Source organism: Anticarsia gemmatalis, chromosome Z (assembly GCF_050436995.1).
Source record: "Anticarsia gemmatalis isolate Benzon Research Colony breed Stoneville strain chromosome Z, ilAntGemm2 primary, whole genome shotgun sequence".
Classification (NCBI taxonomy): domain Eukaryota; kingdom Metazoa; phylum Arthropoda; class Insecta; order Lepidoptera; family Erebidae; genus Anticarsia; species Anticarsia gemmatalis.
The window spans coordinates 21,336,850-21,357,599 of NC_134776.1; the positions used below are offsets into that span (position 1 = coordinate 21,336,850).

The following is a 20,750-nucleotide window of genomic DNA, read 5'->3' on the forward strand; positions in this document are numbered from 1 at the left end:
TAGCAAATCCAAAATCTATTTTCTATCATCTAGATGAACTATGCTTGCCAATACCCTCTACCAAATTGTCGGGCTATAGTATGAACGGGAAACTTTCGCAAATGAGGGCCACAAATGGACAGTCATTTGGAAAAATCCTTTGCCGTGTAGCCGAATCCCTTGTGTGCCGTTAAAGCGTAGATAGGTCATCAAATCGAAATTATAACAGGCCGTTGTGTCAACAAATTTCGACAGTCGGCGTGAACGACAAATGGGACCCGTGAGTGGGCTTTAATTCCGCGAGATATATTTAGTTTTGATTTTTATGACAGATGTTATGATTTTTTTAAATTTGATTTTCGTATTGTAAGTCAAAGATTGGTAATGTAGAAGAAGAAATATGTTCTTGTGAAATGTTTGTATTATCAAGAAACTTGAGAAACTAGTTTAGCATCGGTTTATTGTATGGATTATCGGGATGTTTAATATTACGTTCATCGGAGATTATGTTACTCATCCATTGATGCAATAACTTGATGATGAATGTAATTCTATTCTTCTACTTCTTTTGATATGTTTTTTTTTCTATATAATGGTTCGACCATTATCAACTTGAACATATCTTATAAACTGGTACACGACAATGTCACCCTAGAGACAACTCTATCAAATATGGTGCCGACTTTAAAATCAATAAAACTAAAAATGCTAACTTACTTCAACATTTGTTCCTCGAAAGTGTTATTTAAACACACCACTAGTACAAAATATAGTGAATGCAATACACCTGTCTTGCTTCAAACACTAAACAATTTCCTGACACGACTGCGACGCTCTGTTTGAAATTAACTTGAATTGTTTTGCTGCTAGACGTTTGTGTCGACATGTGTTTGTCTGTCATGTGGCAAAATTGCACGAATTTGAAGTAATAGCTTTTAACGGCTGTTTACTATGTTCTGTCAAAGAGATATTTTAGATCACGACAAAGTGATATTTTATTCAATGATTTCAGTTTTTGTGTCGTCCAATTTTTAAATCGATATTTTTTTACCCATTAACGCCCCACAGCTGAAGAAGGGTTTCCTCTCAAACCAAAGAGTAGGCTAGCCTTTAAGTCCACCATGCTGCTTAGGTACGAGTTAGAGACTTTGCATACCCTCCAAAAATGTGTTATAGATAATTCGGATGCAAAGTTTCTGGTGGTATTAGATATAAATAATAATTAATCACTTGTTCTAACAGAGACGGGGAACGAAAACATCGCGATGAAACATAGCACACTTTTTTTAACACAGTTCCAAATAGATGTCAAGTCCTAGCATCCATTAAAAACTGGTAAATCTGGCTGACTGTAGATTAAATCACGACAATACAAAATCTAGTCAATAAATAATCTCCTAAAAGTAGTAAAATTTTCATACAAAAGTACTTTAAACATAAAGAGATATTTAGTGTTATAAAACCAGTATATTTCTCACTTGCAGTTAAGTCTTTGTTCTCGTAGTCACTGTTTGAACAATGTACTACAGTTGGCTTACATTTAAATACGGTGAGGAGCTCTTAGAAGTGAGGGGATATGCTGGAGGTGTTTAAGAACTATAAATGAATTAACTGTTGAGACATCGGGAATTTTTGTGCAATGAAATGTATTTAAAAGGGCCACTGGTTAAGTTTTTTCGATGCATGCTCAAAACGTATCTATTAACTTACTTAAAATTCTTTTATCAACATAATGAAAAAATGATCATACGTGTTATCGAGCAATAAAAAAAAATCTTTATAATTTTGATAAAAATATTGGTTTTACGTTTCAATACATTAACTAACTTACACACAGTTCTATAATTATACAAGGATACATAATAGAGATATAATAATATTGGTAAAATATGGAAACAAAATAAAATAAATAGACTTGGTTTGCTTGAAAAACAGCTAGAAGTTACGACAATGGCGTTTCGCAATACCTAATTCAGTAGCACTATAGTAACTAACTTTCTCTCTGCCACTATCAGCTATCGACAACCGGCTAACTATCGATAAACTTTGTATAAAAATCTGATCAGCGCCTGTAGCGTGCGTCGTAAGAACTATTTTTGCAGTATATTTTAAATGTCAAACTTGCGATACTCGATAGTACCGATTCCAGACATCTGCGCTACTGTATTCTAACTACATACATCAATAGAAACCATTATTTGTTATTACTCCGGAAATACTATACCTTAGCAAATAAACCAAAACGAAGCGATCTTTGAACGAAAGATCCACATTCGATTTCCGGGCGAGTCGGCGACAACGATATGTATTAGGGATGTTTGTTTCGGATAAAACATTTGTTATTTGTCTTTGTCATTACGCAGTATGCGATCAATTGATCATAAGGTCTACTATGATTTTAGAATAACAAAAAACAAGATGAACCTCAATAACATATCGAGGTTTTATGTCATCACAGGCTGTCTCCTTAATATCGGATAATTTTAGAAAAATCTATTTACCATCTACATACTACTAGCGGCCGCCCGTAACTAAGTCCGCGTGGACTTATGTAATATCTAAACGTTTCCACAACATTTTTTATTAGTACTCCACTCGTATCATTAATAGCGTGATACTATATATAGGTTACAGACTTGCCTGGCCTATAGCCTTTCTCAATAAAAAGACTATCTAACCCAAAAAAAAATCAATTCGAATCTGTAGTTCCTGAGATAAATACGTCCAACAAACAAACATAATTAGCTTTATATCATTAAGTAATCAAAAAGTAAGAGCTTAGCAAAAATATTTCAAAACACTGGAATCTTCAAAGTATTTCTATAAAACAACAGTAATTTAGTCTTAAAACCCAGTAATGAACGAAAACCCGTTTCAGAATAGCTCTATTCTTAAAACCGGGTTACCGGATAGTAAGGTAAGTATGGCATAAAAACAAAACCTTTGTGTGCTTAGCGCAAACCGTGTATTTTTCAGCAAGAATTTTCAGCACGAAAGCTTAATTGTGAAAAATGTACAAAATGAGTTACCGAGCTTAAAAATATACTCATTAACGTTTAGGAATAAAAGAAGCTAATTTAAAGTTGGGCTAGAAATATATTTTTTGGCAAGATTGGTAAAAGGCTTCTCTAGCTTTGTTTAGATCTAAGATTGATTATAAATTTAACCCATTAATGTCCCACTGCTGGGCAAGGGTCTCCTCCCGTAATGAGGGAGGGGTCAGGCCTTAAGTCCACCACGCTGGCAAGTGCGGGTTGGGGACTTTGCATGCGCTCAATGATGTTTTCCTTCACCGTTGGAGCATGTGATAATTATTTCTAATACACACATAACTTTGAAAAGTCATTGGTGTGTTGCCTCGGATTCGAACCTGCGACCACTTGCGTGGGAGGTGTCAACTTATACCACTCGGCTATCGGCTAAGATTGATTACTTTATTTAATGTGTATGTTTTCTATTTTTTGACGCCAATACTACGAGGGTTTTCATGATATTTAACACATATAACCCATGTAGTAGTTTCCATAGCAATCCACACAAATTCCAATTTATAATATTATTTTTTTTACTTATTTTGTACAAATAAACATTACAATTAGTGTTCATTGCAAGTAAACTCTAACTTTGACGTTTGATGGCGATGATTAATAGGATACTCCATCTAAATCCGAATGTTTATGAAATTGCAATCTTGCGATAGTAGTATCGCAAGATTGCAATTTCATAGACATTTACGCTTAAGTTCCGCATCTTGAAATGCCTTGTCCAGCCTATATTTCGTGTCTACGTGCAGCAACGTAGAACAAAACAATTTTATATTTTAACAATTTGTTTTTATATGTCGTAAACTTTTTATTGTAAGTACGTTTCACAAAACGTTGGCGCAATATTGAATACGTTTTATTGTTTCCTTCGCTATCAATACAATAACTTTTATGTATTTTATTGAGCGATGAAATTGTTACATTTTCGAGGTTTGCCACTCGTTTTACGAATCACTGCCTTTGAGTGAAATAGGGCAATGGAAAGTCTACAACAATAGTAGTTTCTCCAATTTAGTCTAGATTCTAACATACACTTAACACTAATTATTGTATATACATCGACTTCCATTGTTTTAGTAACACAACTTACTATAGACGGTACTATATAGCTGCAAGTATTTGACATTTGAAATGACTTTAAAAAAATAATTCTCGCTGAATACACTAGGGGCGCTGATCGGATTTTTATAAATTTTCGTTAGCTACTTGGTTGCCTACGGGCAATAAATAGTAAGAAAACACTCCTAATCTGAGGTTGCTTACGATGTTTATATTAAATATCATTAAGCATGTCAATAGGTTTCCAGGGAAAATTAAATTTTCCGTCTCAAATAAAGGCTGAAACGTTGATCCGGTTTATGATCTGTAAGACACGACTTGCCACTTCATTCGCCAATAAAAGTTTTCTCACTATGTTCTATAATAAAAATTCTACAATACATAAACAAATCCTTTGTAATTTACGAGTTGGCTAAAAACCCACTCTAGAATAATAACCTACATAATATCATTGGTAAAGACAGAGCTGTATAAAATAAAGCCACGCTTCGCCATTAGCAATTTTAGTTCAATAGGTACTATATAACCAACTTCGGGATACTATTAAGGAAATTTCGCAAATCAAACTCAAATATCGACCATAAAAGTTAGCCCGTGCTGGGAATCGAACCCCAGACAACCCCAGATACACTTCCGACCGACAGAGCAAGCAAAAAATTCGAAATAACTACTTAAAGATTCGGTTCACTCGTTCGGGATACGAACATTGCCTCTAAAATATTGACAAAGATATCCATTTTGAAGAAGAAAACTTCTAAATAATCTCGCTAAGTAGCCCATTTTAGTTGCAGTACCGTTGCCAAAAACCATTGGGTTTCGGTTTACACAAAAAGTAGCAAAAATATTTGAAATATCCTGCAACATTATAGTAGGTGGAATTCCATGCTTGTTATGCTTAAAGCTTAAATGCGAAATATTTTAACTCATGCTGAATTTTTCGTTTTTGAAGTCTGAAATAATGTTTGTGTTATGAAAATAAAATGCATGGATATTAATTCGAGCTTCTAGTTTGAGATTAAAAGGAATTCATGCCTTGTGTGTACTTACAAAAACTTATTAGATATGTTATGTGGAAAGTTACATGTTTGAAAGATAATAAGCCGTGGATCTGCTTAAATCTTGAACCATGATTTTAAATGGCATCTTTAATGATTCTCTAAATATTCCTTTAAATTATTTGCTAGTATTACAAATTGTCTTCTAATTGCACATTGTTTTGTCTAAATCTTTAACCTTATTTGTTTTTCTTCAATAATGATTACGTCATGTACCGTATAAATGTATATTACTAAATTTTTAATTTAAAAATGATTAATCTATCACTAAATTTAACCCCTTCATTAGTCGAAACTCAAATACCTTTTAAACAAAAGTCACACTTTGCTTTATAAAACGTAGCGACACTATAATGCCTGAAGAAAACTGTTATAAATGACTTATTCAAAACAACATAAAAAATGAACATTCTAGAAGAAAACTGGCTCTCAGATAACAGAGTGAAACTCAAAGCGGCACTTATGACAAGTCGGAAATGAAAGTAAAAAGTTACCGCGCAATCGACCAACTTGATGCAGACACTGAAACTTACTGAAACTTGCTGAAACTCAGACACGTCTGAATATCAAATTAAGACAAGTTGCTGTTTAAACACGTTCACTTAATTTTTTTCAAAGACGACTCCTGCAATTATTATTGCTCTTGTGTCGCTGAGACTTTTATAAACATACAAACAACGGACACAAAGTACAACCATACCCGAAACAGTGCTTTGTGGATTGCACAAATAACTTGCGACTTGTACTCGCAACCAGCGGTCTTGTATGACTAAAAGTATGGATTTGAAGCCGGGGTTCCAAGGAATTAAATATTGATAATCGGAGGAGTAATTTTCTAACAGTATTTATAGACAACCGAAATACGTTGCGTGTCAAAACAGCGCCTCTAGTGCATTCCCCAAGAACTATTTTTCGTTCTTACCAAAGTTACATGAAATAGTAACCAGCTGCGGCTGCATTCAATGTTGTTTTCTTCTTAATTATATAGAATATATGATCAACAGTCTGCACATTGGTGAAGTTGTGGATATAACGAAGAACCTACAATTTCACCGATCAGCAAACCTAGTTGATCATTCATGAAGCCTTCAATTCTTCGATGAAGCTCTTGAAGTCGAAAATAGCTGTAGTCTCTCCACAGTCTAGTTCAGCCTTTCAAGCAATTAATTTTATTGACTGATGGATAAATATATCTTCAGGTGTCTGGAAACAAAAAAAATACAAATATTTTGGCAACAAGTTGTTTTATTTGCGTTTTTTGTCAAAAAGAGGGCCAAACGTAACCTTTCACTTAAATTTTCAGGTCCCTTGGTTAAGTTTGGTTTGGTAAGCTATATATTTTAATAAGGTATTTTTTCCGAACCAAAATCTTACAACATGAACAAAAGGAGACTGACAATCATTTTTTTAATGTCTCCCTTTTCACACACTACAATAAAAGCATTGCATTACAAAATTATCAATCAATATTTCTATGATCTCTGCCTACCTCTATGGAAAAGGCATCTATCTACATCATTCTCATTTACAATATATATACAGATACAATTTCCTCTCCTATATAAGCAAATCTTTTATGCACAAAGCACATCGTAGCCGGCGTCGTAACAAGTCGATAACAACAAGACAACCTGTAATGGAGTCAACAAGCTTCCATTTTAATTATCTCGTGATTGGAGAAAGAACTAAGAAGAAATACTAATTAATTGATTTTATTTTGCTTACGGTTTGTGCTGTTCTATCTCTGAATTGTTGTCACTTATATAAAGAGTGAGTTTATAGATCAATCACGTAACTCAGTTGACAACTATTTGAAAGCCGCGATGATGTACATTGTCTTCTCCCTTAGTGATTAACACGTTACGATAAAGCAGCAATGTATTGAATAGTGATCATCAATTTGACGTACACTAGTTGAGATACTTGATACGTTTTCAGTCTCATTTTCGCACTTGCTCATTTTTGGTGCAATAATTAATTTTAATTTAACGTTTGAAACTTCGTTTACGAGACAATTTTGATGATTACATTATATTTTTAAGTGCAATTACGAACAACTGGGCATCTTTCAACTATTTAAGTATGAAAAACTACTGTTATTCGAGTTTTTTTCAAATAAAATGGCCGACATGAAAGTAATGACATCTATCCGGGTGACGAAACACCAATAACATTAAGTTCTCTTTCAAAAATTTTAAAGATTAAATATCTTTAAAATTTTTCATCCACATTTCCTACCTTTATTTGAACGCCATAATTTAAAAACTTCTACAGTCAATTCGATAGTATCAAAAAGTCACAGCAACCTGGTCAAAATCAGTCCCCTGGTAATATCACGTATCTTCACGCTCCGCCGCGCGGACGTACGGCAGTCACGTCCCAGCAGGGAACTGTCGGCGTGTTCGCGTCGTAAACGTTTTATAGCACTTCGGATAACCTGATGGCGAATTGAATATTGAATCTTAGTGCTGTAAAGTATTGTGTTTTTATTTCTGGTATGTGTTGAACAAAGAAAGGGTGTTGTAATGTGAAAGACGTAATAAATGACTTTTCGACACTCACTTACTGAGGTACAGGATACTGAGGTACGGTGGTGGTTTATCTATTCAAACTGTCATGTTTCTGAACTTAAACGCTATTGAATAGATAAACTTCCGCTAAAATGTACCTCAGAAACCGGAGGTTAGTCGTTAGGTTTCATTTTATTGATCGCCGAACGATATTGGTTTTTGATAATAATGCCTTATAAAAGAATTAAAGCCTAGAATATTGCTGGATCAGTGAATGCTTATGTTATTTAGCAGTACGGCAACTTAAATAAACGGAGAACGAAAAGAAATATATAAGAAATATATCCAACAAGCATTTTTTTACAAACAGACTTACATGTTAACATTATTTACATATGCATATTTTGCCAAACTTGTGATTTTCTACATATTTTCCAGCTACTGATCACGACAAAACATAACTTAGTTCAATTGAAAAATGCTGCTTTAGTTAATACAATAAATAATAAGTTAATATCAATGTAGCTAAAAACTTTACAAATAAATATACTTAAATAAAATTCACCCCTTTTAAAATAAAGTTTTTCTCATGTAAAAGGAACAATTGTCATCTACTGAACACTTTTTCAAACTGCAATCTTCTGCTGAAAATTTCCTTACTGAAAACTTTATGAAACTTTACCCGAACTGGGAATGAAACGCAGCACATTGTGTTCTGTAGTCGGTAAATGACACAGCAGTATTAGTAGAACAATTTATTGTGATATTTATTTAATCCAATTATATTATTATTATAGTTTGCTGTGTAGTCCATAATATAAATTTCCATTGTAGAACATAATATAAAAATATTATTACACAAATTTTAAATTATAATTACTCAATAGTTTTACTTCTTTTTAATCACAAATAATAATTATTGGAATTAGCGATCTATTAGTTGTAACAGCGCTATTAATTCAAAAATATATGCTTTACTACTAATTCAAAACTGTAATTTAATACTAACCATTAAAATCGGCATAAACGCTTATCAACACAAGTTTCGTTTTTATGAATTGTCTGTGAATATATGATTCTATGTATGTATGTTTGTATGTATGTATGACATGCATGTATGTATGTATGTTTGTTTGTATATTTGTTACACAATTACTTTGTTGCAGCCACAACGACTTACCATGGAACATCCGCAAGTTTCTACGGAACCAGATCAACGACTTCGAGCTGAACACCGACCTGACCATCGTGGAACCCTGGTCTATCTCCAAGTACTCCCACACAGACCTGCCTAGGATGAAGCAGGGGATGGTCGGAGCTCAGGTTAGTGGCACTTTTATATGAAGACTTTGAAGCTATGGGACTTTACGAAGGGAAATTTCAGTCTACTCGTCCTTTTATGTCGTTCTCGTCTTTTCACAGAAAACGAAAGAAAGACTGTTATGAGGCGCGACGAACGTTTTACAAATATCACTCAATATCTATATTATACATAGAATATCTACAATATAAAAAAAAATGGGAACCACGACCAGTTTCATTGAAACTAGCTACTCAAATCTAACTGCGTAAAGACTTGTTTGTAGTGTCCAAGTGTATGCACTATATTCAGAAAAGAGTCTGTTTAATCACTCTCAAAACACGTAGGCTATTAAACACCAAGACTGATTGTTATATGCGTCTTCGTGATTTTATGAGTAGCAAATGCAGTGCTACTAAGGCATGAAAACACACAAACACAGAGTAATAAACATCCATACATACATTCTCACAAACTTTCGCATTTATAATATTAGTAGGATATACGATTAGTAGGATTTACTTCCATATTATATACGCCACTATTAGTTACCTAATGTACTTAAAACATCAATAAATCAATCTAAACAAACAGTTTTAAAACAAAATACGACACTAAAAAAGCATCGCCAAGCGTTAGCGGTTAAAATCAGATAGTACGCTTAAAGCAAAGTTTTGAAACAAAGAATTACGACTCTTGTTGAATTCAAATTCGCAGTTTTTAGTAAAACACAAGTATTTCTCGGTCTATTTGTAAAACTTTAGCGACACTTCAAGTAGAGTTATCGGCGGCGATGAATAATGGTGAAGTTGGGAGGTTTTTTGTTTTAACAACTCTTGCAATGTGATTAATCTTGTGCCGCATTTCATTTGCAAACGAACTACATGTATTTCTTTATGCTAAAAATAAAATTAAGGTTTTGTTCATATAGGTTGGCAGAGAATAGTCAATCAAATATAATCAGACCAGTAGCGATATCTACAGTTAGTTAGACTATCGATTATCGAGAGTGATATTCAAGATGTACAACATCGTGTGCTGATCACATTTTCATACAACATTTCTCGATAGCTAGCTAGTTGTCCATAATGTGAGAGAATCGCGCAGCCATTTGTCAATCGCACAAAAACCTTTTGAGGAGCAAAAGAAAATTACAGGGATGACATTGTTTCGTGGCTTCTATATTTTTCTATAGTAAAACGTAATTTTATATTTTTCTATCAAAAATCAACTGTATTATTTTAAAAGTTAACTAACATCACCCATAAAGAAAAACATATTTGTTTTGCAGTTATATACAGTGATATACATATATTTACAACCCCTTTCAACCAAACAACAATATATTACCCTTCCAGGGAACCGAACACGGGGCTTTTATTCCATTAATACATAGCCTATAACTCTTTTCACAGTGGGGGGTTTAAAATTGGCGCATGATATACAGCTCAATCGTACCGGCGCAGTGTCGCCATCTATCAGCGTATGATATATTTGACAGGTTACGCTTCTCGATATAAGTTGTCTGGAGGTAATTCTCGATGCATACTGGGTAGAAAACTGAAGGAAAATGTAGGCAGTTTGAGAATAGAATACTGATTTAATATGAATTTTAAATTAGTTATGTATAATGCATTTACTTAAAACTGTAAAAGTAAGCTTTGATGTTTGTAGTTTAATTGAAAATATAACATATATTTAAGACCTCTAATGAGATTAAATATGGTAGTGTAAGATTCCAAAATATCTTACTGTCAGAGATCAAAACATTGCCATGACTTGAGATGTTTTAAAAATAACCCGAGTTTCCTCCTCGAAACATTTTCAGAATTTGAGTTACATAAACAATGTTTAGAAAGTGTTATTTAAACTAAGTAAAAACGTATTTATAACTCGTAGTAGTCTTTAAAAATGTTCCCGAGTAAAACAATATTAAGTTTGTACGTAATATAAAAAGACCTTGAAATGAAAACAAAACTATACACAGAAAACAGCAAACAGATTAGCAGCCGAAAAAGGCTTGTAAATACTAACAAAAAAATAACCCTTTAAAACTGTAGGGCAATAAATTGTACCCAATAACTCTTTTGTAGGCAGCAAAAATATTTATTGCTAGCATAAATTCAAATTAACCCTCGCCTGCGACTGTGCGTACAAAAACACCGATCGGCGTAAAAAGAGGGGGGGGGGGGTATTTTTTTCCCCTTTAATCCTTTCTAATGTGAAATTTGCGTTCGTTCCCCGTCCCGTAATGCAATTAGAGGTTTGTATCCCGATTGGGGTAATATGCTTGGATGGAAACGGTTGTTATTAAGTAATAAGGAAAACACTTTCTTGCGTATGTTGTTTTATTTTACTTTTCAGCAACGGTAATGATCGTTTTTGTGCTTTAAGGATGTTATGAAAAGGTTTGTGTTGTGTGGTTTTTGTGTGTTGATAATGAATCTTATTTAAGGTTTTTATGAAGATATTTCAGCTGCTGAAAATGTTTTGTGAATTTATGAAAATAAATAATAGACATAATGTTTATAATCTCGGATCAGTTACACGAAATAATTTTGTGGTTCCGACACGACCCAAATAAATAAACTGAATTGATTAATAGTAAATTATCTTTAAGTAGTTATGATACTAAGATCGTTTTAATATTGTTTCATTAACAAAATCCGCACATTTACCAAGGCATATGGCATATAAATAATTTACAAAAAAAATCATTCCATACCATGCCTCTAAAATAAAAATTACTTAAAACACAGACACTCAAACATATAATCATTGCCTAACCTTCCAAAAGCTATACCTAACCTAAAAAACCATCTCAGAACGAACGTCGTACTCGTGCAAAAAACCTCTTTCCAGAAACTAATCATCAATCATTGTTAACCCTACATCTGCCGCGAGTTAGACCATTGTGGTATCAGTCCATTGTGTATTGTCCACTTGAACACCTTTCGATCTGTTAGCGGGTCGTTTCACGATATATTTCACGTCAACAGGTGTACCCGAGTAGGCACGGCGGTGACGGGTTAAGTGGACTCCGGATTAGATATTTTATTATTATTCTTTTATATTGTAGTTGTAATTTTGATGTGTTTTACTAATGTGATCGTATGTGTATATACGCTTTGCAACAACTTAGTGAACAACCGGCTAACTATTGACATTTTGACATTAAAATTTTCTGCCAAAAAAATTTCTATGACGCCCGTCAGAGGCGCTGATCAGATGTTCATACAAAATTTCTCGATGACAGATCGGTTGTCGGTAATCGATAGTAGTAGAGAATCGAGCTACTGGTACCGACTTTTACATCCCTTAGAAGCACGGAGACGCTCAGTTCAAAAACCACGCTCAACCCATTTACTAACCAGTGAGATCAACTAGCTATGCATTATGCTGGAATGACGGTATCAATTTTCCTTCTAGTGAATCTGACTGCCTGTTTGAAGTCGGATACCCGGGCTATGCAAAATGCTATTTGATTTTGGGAAATTTCGCTAGAATATTCGTAATTGTAGCCCGCAGTGTGGTTACGTGCTCGGTTTACGGCAATAAGCTCGCTCCCTGTTACAAGAGCCCGCTATAGGCGACGAAAAGTCCGTGTATTTCGATAAACCTCTGCAAAATCTTCAGGTGGAACTAAAACTCATGTTCTCCTATTATTGTAAGAAAAGTCAAGAATAGCTATTATATTTCACAGATCAATGCTTGAAAGAGTAGTCGAGAATAGTGTTTTCTTAAATCAGCAAAGTTAAATCTTTAAGAATCGTCGGAAACGCTTTTCATACAAATATGCTGACATTATGACGTCACAAGTATAGTATTCTCGTTGTAATCAAATCAAATATAAATAAGTTGTTTCTGTAATTTAAGAAAATAAATTATTTTATTATTTCATTCATCTCTGCCTACGCCTTCGCGTGTATCAGGTGTGATGTTACGAATGTACAAGTTTTTTTTATTTGTCGTTAATCTAGGAAAACGTGAAGTGATCAAGTGACAATAATTATTTGTTAATTAATTCAAAGATGGTCGTTTGATCAGGCAATCGCAAACAGTTCGACTCCTAATGGAATAGCTTTCGACTATTTTTATTTTTTTCCTTCGGGTGGTCAGTGGTTAACCTAATGTATGTTTAATCCACCTGAATTCTCTTTGACACAGCGTGGTCGATATTTTATTGAGAACTAGTGTTCTTACTTCCTAGTATAGATTACTCTGGCATTCTTTAGGTAAGGCTTAGATTATAGAAATGTTGACCAGAAATGCTTGTGATGTAGCTGGATACCAGTATTTTACATGGAGTAACTGCTAATCGGACTTTCACCTACCTATTATATGGTCACCTATCCACTGAACAACCTCGACAAGCGTAGTTTTATCTAAAAAAATATATATTGCCTTTTGCCTATTACAGAATTGCATTTATCAGTTTTATGGCTTGTTATATACCCAAATTGTCTATATCCCATCATTTATAGTGAATTTCCTGATTTAAATGGCGATAAACAATTAACCGGGTCAAATACTTTCGTGTTAACCCTTCAGTAATCAATGTAATTATCAATCAATTTGCTGGTCTAGACGGGAAGGGTTGCTATCGAAAATTGGTGTTTCATCCAGGAAATTATAAATGATGCAATTCCTATATATTTTTCAAGTAATGTTACTCTGCTGAAGATGGTTATGTCTTAGCCAGGCGTGATAACCTACAATTAGAAAGTTTATAATTATTTATATATAGTCTTTAAGATTTTTAATACGGGGCAATAACTTTAATTTTAAACAAAATATATTTTTTTTATATTTCCGGGTTAGATATATTGTATTTACTTATTAATTCCATATTATTATCTTGTTCAATTTCGTTACAAAAAATACATGGAGAGCCTGGCATCTCCGGTCTTACGAGTAGGTACAGTTCTAACATTAATATTTAATTAAGTATATTGTTACATAATATCTTGATCTACACTCAAATTTACTCACTTTTACATATCAAGATGATACCGAATGGTTTTAATGGTACTATTGAACACGACAGACCACTTTTTGGGGTAGACGTCTACCGGAGCCGCAACAAAAATATACTTATAAAAGAGTCCTATTTAAGGATAGACAGGGTACTGATTATATTTAGACGCACGTAAATAAGGCATACTCAGACAGTCAGTATTTTTAGTCTAGCCGTAAATGCCTGTTGTAAAGTTGTTCAACATAAATAATTGCTACGGGTGAAAGTTGTGTTTATAATATATGAAGGCCTTTGTTATGAGTAGAATTTATTATTATAAGGGTAGGAGTAGATTTTAAATTTTATTTATTGTTGTTTTTCCTAGGTTATGTGAGTCCACTATTAGGCACACCCTGTTCTTTTTTTTCAAAAGACAACTCCCGTACTAAGAATTGCTCTTGAGCCGCGGGGACTTTTACAAACATACAAACAACGGACACAGAGTACAACCATACCCGACACAATTATTTGTGGATCGCGCAAACAGTTATTTCGTGTAGGAACCAAACTCAGGACCTTCCGACGCAATGATTGCGGCATGGCTACCTTAAGCATTGCGCTACGGATGCAGTCGCATTATCGCTCGCATACATTTAAAGTTATAAAAAACACACCCAAATTTAACTGTTTTGTTAAAACATGTTACAGACGCACTGACATGAAGTATCTGTTATCAGAATGTTCATCGAAATTAGTTTTATTGACCGACAGTCTCTCGCAGCGATCATAACGTTTTAATAGCTGCTATTAAACGCCTTTGATGTCGCCTTCAAACACGACCTAACTTTATAATATTATTTGTTTTATAACAAATAAAATATTAATCTGATTAAATTGAAAATATCTATAGTCGTCTTAACTATTTCAATAATTTTTTACCGTCTTATAGAGCCAGCCTGTAGGTGGAGTAGTTTTTTTTTATAATAGGGTTTTTTAAGCCAAAATTTTAATACCAACAAACACATTATAATTTAAACTTTTACTGCAAATAAAAGCTTAGTCCGACAAAGTGCAAAGTTTCGCCAACACCCACAAAACATAAGCTAAGTGCATTTGTCAAAAACGCGAAACCAATGGCGATAAACTAGTTTTTTTCGTTCAAAGCCTAATAACCAAATTAGTCTTTTTTAATCCATGATTGTCCGACTGAGGACCGAGCAAGAGTCTACTCCCGAACAAGAGAACGGTTGTGCCTTGAGTCCACCACACTGACCAAATGCGGGTCGATTATTACGTAGAAATTCCAACATTAATTTTCAAAACAAAACAGTCCCCTGGTCAAGAAACCAATAACATCAGTAATATTTAATTACTCAACGTTTACCTCAAAACCAATACAGCGAGGGTTTAATTCATACCCCAGACCCTCGTCAGGAAGGCTTTCACCACGACAGGTTACACCTCACTCATGAACATTGTACTAGCGGTTCTCAACTACATTGGGCTTGTATAACTTTAGTAGAGGAAGAGAATTTTGATAAACTATTGTGTCTTTTGGAGTGTTTTAAATGTCGATATTATATGTAACTTTTTGTTTTTTTAACTTGATGATGTTGTTATTTTTTCTTGGCGAAACTAAAACATGTCCAGGCGTGTTATTTCCTAATTATCAAGTATTTTAAATTAAACGGCTATCATAAGTCAGTTATATAAAAAATATTTCGGTTGTATTTATCAAACATTTTTAGGTAAATTCTTGATGGCCAGCTATCTCAAGGTGTAGCGTGATTTTTACAATCTTTTCACCTTTGTATCAAGTATTTGTCTTAATTATAAAATTTCTTAAAGAATACTGCTTTGGTACTCAAAAATTATCTGTGACTTAGAACAGCGCTAAACTAAATCATTTTACAAAAAAATAGTTCTTTGAAAACACACTAGGAGCTTTAAAAACTGTCGTTAGTGCGACGTCAAACCCGCGTTAGCTAGTATTCTTACAAACGAGGGTTTTATAGTCCAAATGTAGTTGCGGATTCGCTGACCGTAGTGATTCTATATGAAGTTTTTGTTTGAAAGTTTAGAATAGTAACAAAGGCGACATGCACGAATCTAGTTCAGGAAAGCTTTGTACGTTTTACTTGGTAGTAGCGTGACCGCTGTACCACACGCGATGTCCCATAGTTATTAGTGTGTTTGTTAGTTTCGCCAGTCAGTAATTTTGTAATGAAACTGTAAAGAAACTCCGTAGATATTGGTACCTCACACTTACTACACACATTTAATAAGTCAATTAATGTATAGACAGTTAGGTAGTGCATACGACCACTAATAAGAGATGACAATGCTTCGGTGCTCATTTCATAGTCAGACATAATGCTACTTTAATCCAACCTTAGTGAATGTTTTAGAAGTGCTGACATCGCTTCCAATTGGTTCACATCTATAGGACTAAGAATATAAAAAGAACATGGGTATATTTTATACACCGTAGCCACTTTACTAACACTTTAAACACTATAAGGTTTTTTTATTATGAAGGCAAACAATTATTTTATTGCTTCAAAATATTTTTTAATCGTGTTATCTATTACAGTCGACAATATCATACCATCTTAAACTTACAAAACTTACTAGTTCGCAACGTACAAACCAAAATCCCTATTTTCAATTTGACCCGTTCCCTTCATTAATATTGCTCAAGTACCCTCAGACAATTTGTAGTGAGGTCAACAGCATCATAATAATATAGCAGTGAAAAATTGTGGGTCATTCCATCCCTTAGGGTCCGAACGATAAAAGGAAACTTGGAACTCGTAAAACTCCTTGAGAGTCCTTATCATGTCGCGTGGAGCCACGAAACACGCGAGTACGAAGAAATTAGGCATATATTTATAATATAAAATATATACAAGAGGAGCTGTTTTTTTTATTTCCATTAGTAACAATAATTTCGATATTTATTTACATTGCGACTGTTATGCTCAAAATGTGTAAGCTTATGTGTATGAAATAAACCAAGTTCTGCTGTATACAATTTTAATTCCATAAAATAACTATTATCATACCGGGAACACTGTACAGTTGGTACGGGCACCAAACTAGGAGCTTCTATTGAAATTATTCAAATACAAACTATGAAAGGCAAGGAATCGAACCCGACAACTCGTGATTAGCAATACACTACCACCCCGATCACAAGGGCGCTTAACTTTAAAACAATCATTATAACAAAGCCCTTCTATACTTAATTATCACGTGAAAAGCCCAACAGTGAGTTCACATAAGACTAATCAAAGCTCCAGTATGACTGAAATGCTAATGCAATCACAGGCCCACATCGAACCTCCACCACTGTAGCTGTGGCTTCGTTTGTACGACAGTGGCGACATCCACTCACCACAAGACTATTTGAAATTGTTCTCTATTTACTCTTGTAGTTACGATAAAAGTAAGCACAGTAACGAACAAAATATGTATAGAATGTAACGTAACGCATATCGGATACGGATTCGTTCATTACGGTTACGGAATATGGATACGAAATTATTAGGTTTATTTTTGTTAGTTTGGGTTACCAATCAAATAATGATAGGTATACGGACTGCGTGCTTCTCCTGAGTCCTATCCTATATTATTTAAAATATTTATATCGGTTCTGATTCATTGGTAGGGATTTTGTTTCGGATATATTTACATAAGGAAACAGCATTGCTCACTAAGATCCGCTTCGGTGCGAACAGTATAAATGCCGCAATAGATACTGGATTACGCTTATATAATATTATCTCTATATAGCACTAATATCTGCGTTCTCTTCGATCGGTAATATAAAGTACCGAGAGTTTGGCATTTAAAATGTACAGAAAAAATAGTTCCCGCGGTACCCGCTAGGGGCGCTGATCATAGAAAATTTGTCGATAGCTAGCCTGCAGTAAATAGTCGATAGTTGTAGGGAATTGTTCCTCTGAACAACATGAATGCCGCAGACGGTAGCGATGAACACAATGTCTGAACGGGCCTTTACATATGAAACCTAACGATGTGTACCCGCATGACAGATAGTGTAATACATTTTACAATTCATATGAAATCATTTAGCCAAACCAATGTGGATGCCATTGCATTTATGACGATATATTAATTGAAACGTCAAACGCAGGTGGTATGATACTTCCAACTGATTTGGTACATTACTTAATAGTTAATTAAACTGCCTTTGTAGTCCAATCTCACGTATTATTATGTTTCTAAATGTATCTGCGATATGTATAAAGATTATTCTATAAAAAATCTATACTAATATTACAAAGCTGAAGAGTTTGTTTGTTTGTTTGTTTGTTTGTTTGAACGCGCTAATCTCAGGAACTACTGGTCCGATTTGAAAAATTCTTTCAGTGTTATATAGTCCATTTATCGAGGAAGGTTATAGGCTATATATCATCACGCTACTACTAATAGGAGCAGAGTACCAGTAAAAAATGTTTCGGAAACGGGGAAAATTTTGACCTATTCTCTCTTATGTGACGCAAGGGAAATTGCGCGGGTTAGCTAGTTCTATATAACACGTAATATTGTATAGACTAGTAGCGCGATTCGGTACTGCCGAGTCTTGAGTGATTGACATTCAAAATGTTCTTCAAAAATTGTTTCTATAGCACCCGCTCCACGCAGTTTGAAGACCTGCGGGCTTATCATGTATCTCAGTTGACAACGTTACGTCAATTTGATAGCCATTATGCAATACATTGCTGGTTTAACGTAAAGTGTTAATCACTATAATATATGAGGCATAAAATTATATGCAGTATAGCGCCTCTCAAAAAATTGACAACTGAGATATTTGATAACCCCCCTGCCTGGGCCTTGTGTACGAATGGTCTTAACCGACATAATGGACATACGATATAATTTCGTTATCCCATTTTATTACTGCAGTAAGCTACATGTATCTTCTTCGAACAAAGAAAACTTCTAGAAGAATAAAGTGTTGGATCAAAGTACTGCAAGATTTGAAAAATAAAATCGCTGTTTTCGTGGCCCACCTCGTATTTTTATGCCACAGTCAATTTGGAGTAGCATAAAGAGAGATGTCATTAGTAAAGCACTTAATGCTATCAATGTTGAAACTATATTTAACCCTTTACGATCTCACTGCTGTGGGTCTTCTAAATAGTTTTTCAGCTTCAGAAATTGGACGAAGTCGGACATGCAAAAAAATGTTTTTCAGAAAACAGTGCTCTGCCGTTTTACTGAATTTTGTGATGGTTATTTTGTTTTCGTGGGTCATGGCGTGATCAAAACCTGGGCCTAAAGAATTTATGATAAATGTATCTATCTTATAAGAATAATCTTCAAAACCCAACAGGTAGTTCTAGATATAAAATAATAACCTTCGTTAGCTATATTGTAATATAATAAATCATACATTACTGTCCCAAAGCTGGGCAAAATCGCCTTTTGGAATAAAGGAGGTGTTAGGCCTCGAATTCACCACTCTGTAAAGTGGAAACTTTGCATCCATTCAACTACTTGAGTTTTAAAAACGTTAATAAATTGCTGAAGCCAGACCAAATACTAAACAAAAAATCAAAATCAAATCATTTATTCATATAGGTTAAATGCTGACACTTATGATAGTCAATGATACAGAGAGTGAATTTACCGCCAGTTCGGAAGGTAGGGCCAATGAGAAGAGCTGGCAAGAAACTCCAGGTCACTCTTTTTAATCGCCAATTAGTTTTAACAATATTTCTATTAGGTATAAATCTTTGATGATGTAAGGAGCTGCCACCAACACCACCGAACACACCTAGGTCATGATATTAATAAATTAAAACAATATAAAGCTGCAACTAATTACCTAATTCCTTATTTATCACTTTGAAAGCTATACAAAGGATCTAATCCCATTCCACTAGGCTTACAATGTAGAAAATGCTTACTACAAAATGTGTTTTATTATTGTGAATGTGTGGAGAGGAACTCAGAAAATACACTTATGGGAGGTTCTGAGAGTAACGCAAGAGATTCCATACAGTTTATTGTATGAATTGCTTCTTCAGATTCACAAGGTGCTTACACATCGGCGAACGTGCAAGCTAAGAAACTAAGTTTTTCGTGACATGTGAAATAATTACAATGATTTTTGTGTTGTTGTTGAAAAGGTATTCGTATAGCCATTCTATAGGTGGTAAAGACGGTGGGTTCAATCCCGCTTTAAATATGTGATACACAAAATTAAATATCTGTTTCGAGTAAAAGTTCAACCTATTTTTACAGTCAAAAAAATTTATGACAAATCTCAACGAACAAAGTCATTCTGAATTGCGAAAGATCTTTTAAAAACCAAAAAAATTGTTTGTCATAATACCGGAGCAATTTACCAGCTAAGTCCACAAATTCAATTATACGTGAATTAAGTGTAATTACAGAACAATGTACATTGCTTGCAACATACGTGCATCTGAAGCTACCGCTTGTAATCCATGGAAGTGTGCACTCGAAACGCTCAGCTCGTTCAAATTAATACTATTGCAGCATTACACTACCATTCGAGCAGTCTTAGAGCATCTAATACCGTTGCATAGATATTTCTAGTGCTTCAAATATTACGTTGCACCAAAATGATTATGTAGAAGGGATATTGCCAAAGTAAGCAAACCGAAATTGAGTTCAAATTAATTTATTATTTATAAACTATAAATAGTTTCCACTCGAACCAAGTCAAGGGCATCAGATAGTATATTAAAATTACATCGGAAGACAAAATAAATTTAGGCACGTATTTTTTCTTTGATAATGGGGATTTAAACAACATCAAGTTACGCACGGGTCTCTGAATCTCCT

The 20,750-nt window shown here is 34.2% G+C and overlaps 1 protein-coding gene across 2 annotated transcripts in view; it reads left to right on the forward strand.

Annotated features, from left to right (window-relative positions):
- The window catches only part of LOC142986197 (dipeptidase 1-like), a 253,941-nt gene that overhangs the window by 125,119 nt on the left and 108,072 nt on the right, over positions 1–20,750 (forward strand). Inside the window, exons 1-2 of one of the 2 annotated variants that reach the window (XM_076134536.1) lie at positions 7,653–7,819; positions 8,814–8,970. In XM_076134536.1, the coding sequence (XP_075990651.1) occupies positions 7,800–7,819; positions 8,814–8,970 (177 nt within the window). In that variant the 5' untranslated portion in view covers positions 7,653–7,799. Of the gene's footprint in view, positions 1–7,652; positions 7,820–8,813; positions 8,971–20,750 lie in introns of those variants that run through there. The other variant, XM_076134534.1, reaches the window with a different exon arrangement.